Source organism: Humulus lupulus, chromosome 5 (assembly GCF_963169125.1).
Source record: "Humulus lupulus chromosome 5, drHumLupu1.1, whole genome shotgun sequence".
Lineage (NCBI taxonomy): Eukaryota > Viridiplantae > Streptophyta > Magnoliopsida > Rosales > Cannabaceae > Humulus > Humulus lupulus.
Window position 1 is genome coordinate 240,327,082 of NC_084797.1, and position 5,236 is coordinate 240,332,317.

At 36.8% G+C, this 5,236-nt stretch overlaps 1 protein-coding gene across 1 annotated transcript; it reads right to left on the bottom strand.

The window, feature by feature from the left end:
• Positions 1 to 1,190: 1,190 nt before the first annotated feature.
• LOC133780172 (cation/H(+) antiporter 18-like) lies at positions 1,191 to 4,011 on the bottom strand. The gene is made up of 3 exons (XM_062220044.1): positions 3,817 to 4,011; positions 2,727 to 3,728; positions 1,191 to 2,423 (listed from the first exon to the last, which is right to left on the bottom strand). The coding sequence occupies exons 1-3, from the start codon at positions 4,009 to 4,011 to the stop codon at positions 1,191 to 1,193; spliced, it is 2,430 nt and encodes an 809-aa protein (XP_062076028.1).
• Positions 4,012 to 5,236: the final 1,225 nt, after the last annotated feature.

Sequence of the window (5,236 nt, forward strand, 5' to 3'; positions counted from 1 at the left end):
AATGCTTACCAACATGCTTCCACCTTGTCACAAAACATGTGCAAATCTCAGTAATGTGTCCTGTCTGTAATAACCATGTTGAGACCACCACACATGCCTTGCTCACATGTGATTTCGCCAGTTCTTGTTGGTCTTCTTTCGAGGCATCTTTTAGTATGGCCACACTGTCCTCTTTTGGTAACTGGTTTGAGTATATGCAGCACACTTTCGATGCTGAGGAGGTTTGTCGTGCTGCTATGGTTTGTTGGGCGGTTTGGAAAGCCCGAAATGAATCTGTTTGGAAAAGAAAAACCTCATCTGTCGAAGAGGTTATTGCATCAGCTTCTGTCACTCTTGATCATTGGCGAAAGGCTCAGGATAAAACAACCTTATTATCACTGTCTCTTGAAAACAATGATGCTAGGTCTGAGTCTTGGATTAAACCAGGAACGAATCAAATCAAGATAAACGTTGATGCAACGCTTTTTCAACGGGAAAGTTCATATGGTTTTGGATTAGTGGCGAGGGATAGCTCGGGCAGACTTATAGAAGCAAAGACATGCTATCAAGGAGGAGTTTTTCCAGCTGAGGTTGTTGAAGCAATGGAAATTAAGGAAGTTCTTAGTTGGATCAAGAGCAAGAATTGGCATTACGTAGAGATTGAGACCGATAGTATGATTTCTGTTCAGAGCATTCGTAGTAATCAAATCATGTCTTCTATTTTTTGTTTGCTTATTCAGGACTGCCAAACCTTGTTATCTTCTCTACATAATGTGCATTTAAGTTTTATTAAGCGATCAGCAAATCGAGTAGCACATGTTGTTGCTAGACACTCTCGATTTCTTTCTGGTTGTAGCATTTTCGAGCATAATGTTTGGGCTGATTTACAGGCTCTATTGTATTCAGAATGCTAATATATTGCTATTTCATTTAAAAAAAAAAAAAAAACCGGTAAGATCAAGAATCCCCGTTATTTATATACTTATTATATAGAAGAGATATAAAAAGCTCGATTATGTATTTAACTGTACAAAATAAGAAAAAGCAAACCATAAATAAAATCAAAGCTGGGAAGTGGAAAATCATATAACTTGAAATATCTTATAACCACTTTCACCATTATTGAAATTTCGTCATTATTATCTATGCACGTAATAAAAGGACATAGAAAAGATAATTATAATGGTTTTTTTTTTTTTTTACTTCTAAGCCTACTCAGGCACATCTTCTACCTTAGTCGAAGAGCTTGCTGTTGCAGGGACAGAAAATGTTTGAGTTTGATATTGTTGCACAATCAAAACTGATGCTGTGGATGAAAATTCTGGCGAAACCAACAAGTTCCCTAAAGGCCCAAGTTCAGGGCATTCACTCTTCACACTCATCAAACACTCAGCCAACACACCTTTGGGTGTTCTACCAACCAAAAACAGGTTGCACCGGCTGAAATCTCGAACACCCTCCACTATGTCACTACAGTTATCCACAATCCTTTGTTCGTATTTGATCGAATCGTCGTTTGAACTCTTTTGCTTCAACTCAGAAAGCGACTTGTCGTTTTGACTCAATGTGGAGTTATCTTCATGTATATCTACTCTGACCGTATCTTCGGCCTCGTCAGCTACAAGTTTAGAGCTTGGCAAGAAGTGAACCACCTTTAAACTGTTGCCAGGGTGCTCGGCCATTCTCAACCCAAAAGCAAGAGCTTCACAATCATCACTGCCACCAAAGAACACTACAGTTAATTCTGAGCAAACATTGCTTGCTGCTACGTGTGTTGTTCCACCAAGCCCTCTGTCCACAAAGATCCCAACTGAGCATGGAGCTTGCTCAAGAACCTTCTTGTTGACTCCTCTAAACTCAGCACGAGTCATCTCAAAGGTGCCATCCCACTTCTGGTGCTTGTGAAATGGTAGAATTATCATGGCTGTGTTTTTCCTATCTGCGCTTCTGCATATGTCTTCGTGCATTGTCGTAAAGGCTGAGATGGCAGTCATTGGCCGTATAGAGACTTGGCCCAGCTGCTGGAAGGCCTCAAAAGCAACAATGATTTTATCAGAATCCGACTGATTATTATTATTACCTCCCTTGTTCCAGAAAGGTAGCCCATTTTTCCTGGCCCTGTGGACCATCAGAATTGCCGATGGCCTCTCAGAAAGTTCCATAAGATGCAACGCATAAACACACAGTTTTTCCTTCTTCTCAGTCCCTCGAGAAGCCTCGATGAGATTAATCATTGAGGGTACATTTCTTATGTTGTGAAAACAGGCCATAATGCGTAGTTCGGTTTTGGTGTCTTTCTTCTCAATAGATCTATCCTTGGAAATAGATTTATTACCATAATTCTTTCTACATGGCTTGTACACTGCCACGACTAGAGGAGTTGTGATGAAGGTTGTGAATATGGCCATTAGAACCATGATTGCAAAGGTTTGATCATTAAGTACCTGCAATATCAATGAGTTTGTAATATATATACTAATATTAGTACCAAACTCTACTAATATATAAGTTCTTCTAATTGGTGAAAAATACATTTTTTAAATATTATTTTGTAAAATGGTTTTTTCTTGATAATTTTTTTGTAAAATGGTGTCTGGACTCGAGTGTATAGAAAAAGTGTCAACTATGTCTAGAGAGTCAATTTTGCATAGAATTATCAGAGGGTGTTATTGTGCTAAATGAGTAGATAAAAACAACAAAAAACAAAACTATCGTCTAAGTTATATAAATATATATATGGTTTTTACCTTTCTGTCTTTGCCAATGTTAAGAACAATGATCTCCACTAAACCTTTAGTATTCATTATAATCCCCAGAGCCAAAGATTCCTGAATTGGCAGTTTGCATAGGACGGAAACACCCACAGTGCCAAGAATTTTTCCAGTACAAGCTGTGAGAATCACCAAGAGAAGAAGGCCCCATGACTGAGCCCCACTTATTGTAGCAACATTGGTCTTCAGCCCACTTGACACAAAGTACAAAGGAAGGAAGAGACCAGACACAAGATCCTCAACCTTTTCCACCATATGCACAGCAAATGGCCCGTCCTTTGGGACAAGAATACCAACCACAAAAGCACCAAAAAGAGCATGGATTCCAATAGCATCAGTGGCTAAACCAGCTACCAAAACTAAAGCCAATGTAGCACAAACATACAGCTCATTAATAGGCTCTCCCTCAGTGCACCGGTGAGCCATCCACCGAAAGATTAGAGGTATAACAAAATAGCAAAACGCCACAAAAGTAGTGCCGCACAAGAGAACCCACAAAGAAACGAGTGGAGAACTGGTATCACCAGAGAGTGCAATAGCAAGAGCTAGAAGAATCCAAGCAGCCACGTCGTTTACAGCCGCGGCTGACATTGCCATTCGGCCAACATCAGTGGTTAAAAGCTTGAGCTCAGCTAATATACGAGCCAAAACAGGGAAGGCTGTTATTGAAAGAGCAACTCCCATGAACACAATGAACGGAAGCTTTTCCACGCCTTTAGAAATGGTTGCCCGGAGAACAAAAGATGTCCCAATTCCCAGTACAAAAGGGAGACTAATACCAGCTGCAGCTATACAAAGAGCTTTCTTTCCAGTCCGGTTTATGGCCTTGAGATCTAACTCGAGCCCAACAAGGAACAGAAAGAAGAGAAGACCAAGATTGGCCAAGGTATCTAACACTGTTAGACTTTTGGCTGGGAAAATGGTGTTCAAATACTTTGTATTCCGACCAAGTGCTGAAGGCCCCAGTATTATTCCTCCCTACAAAATCCCATGCATATATACATTACATAACACCATTTTTTTTTCTTCAGAAAATGAGATAAAAGTTTTTTTCTTTTTTACTTACCACAATCTCTGCAATGACACGAGGCTGTCGTAATGGCTTGAAAAGAAAAGCTAAGAATCGAGTGAGCACGATGACGATAACTATTTGGACAATGGCGAGAGGTAGTGCAAAATCAAGAGGATTATCACCCTGAAACACCCCATTTGAGGTAGCTTTCATGGGATGTGGAGGAGGAGTAGTAGCATTTGCAGCCATTTTTATCGAACCAATCAAGAAAAGCTATTCTCCAACTTCAATATAGGACCTGCATGTGTATATATATATATATATATTCGTATGATATTAATGGTTATAACAACACAACGTAAATCAAAACAAACAAAATAATATATCGAGAAAAATAAGGTTGTAATAGGGGACATGAGAGAACCACTGGTCCCACAGTTTTGCTTAGCTTTTCGCTTCAATTTGCGTTAAACTTTACAGTAACAACAAATAAGACAACGAAATTGGTAGACAAACCCTCCAATTAATTATATTAGCTATTTTTTTTTTGTAAGAAATTTTATTCGTCAATGACAACTGTCTGACCAAATTGGGAATGTTAAAATGGAAATAACAGCAAAATTAATACAATTCATTTGATTAATATTATCCTATTTTTTAGAATGATTGTATACTCAAGCCACTAAAAAAGCAATTTATCCCATCTGGAATTATTCCAGTCCAGATCTAATAATCATCCGATACAGCTTTATTAGGTCATTTATTTATTTTTACAAACCGAGGGAAATAATATTTATTTTCTTCTTTCAGAGCAAGAATAAGATACGATCTAGTTCTGCAGGGACAAAAGGAACTATTATTTTTTTTTAAAGTTATTTTGTCATTTAGCCTAATTTTAATAATTGTTTCAAAATGATATCTCAGTCGAAAATTTAGACTGATGATCAAAAAATTTAAAAAGTTAATTAAAAATATTTTAGATCGGTCAAAAAATTTAAATAACCAGTCAAATTTAAATTACACACGATTTTTCGGTACTATATGTATATATTATTATTATTTTTTTGAATATTTTGTCAATCTCCTTGAAGAATAGTATAATCCAACAAAAATTACACACGTAACCAATCATTTATATATATTATATAGTACTAAAACCAAATCAGATCTGGCATATACAGAAAGCATTAAATCACATAGGAAAACAAGATAAAAATAGTTATTTTTCTCTATCGGATACCAGAACATATATATATATATAAAAATTCCAAACTACCATAAAAGAAAATAAGAGTAGAATTTTATAACACATCTTATCTTATCTTATAATATGACATCATAGTACTAGTAAATTTTCATTAAAAACAAAAATGAACACATTTTACTCTAATGAAACACTTATTCACCATAGGGCACGGTTCAGTTCTTCATATAAAATGTAAGCAGAGAATATTAGCCAAAATTCTAGTAAAAA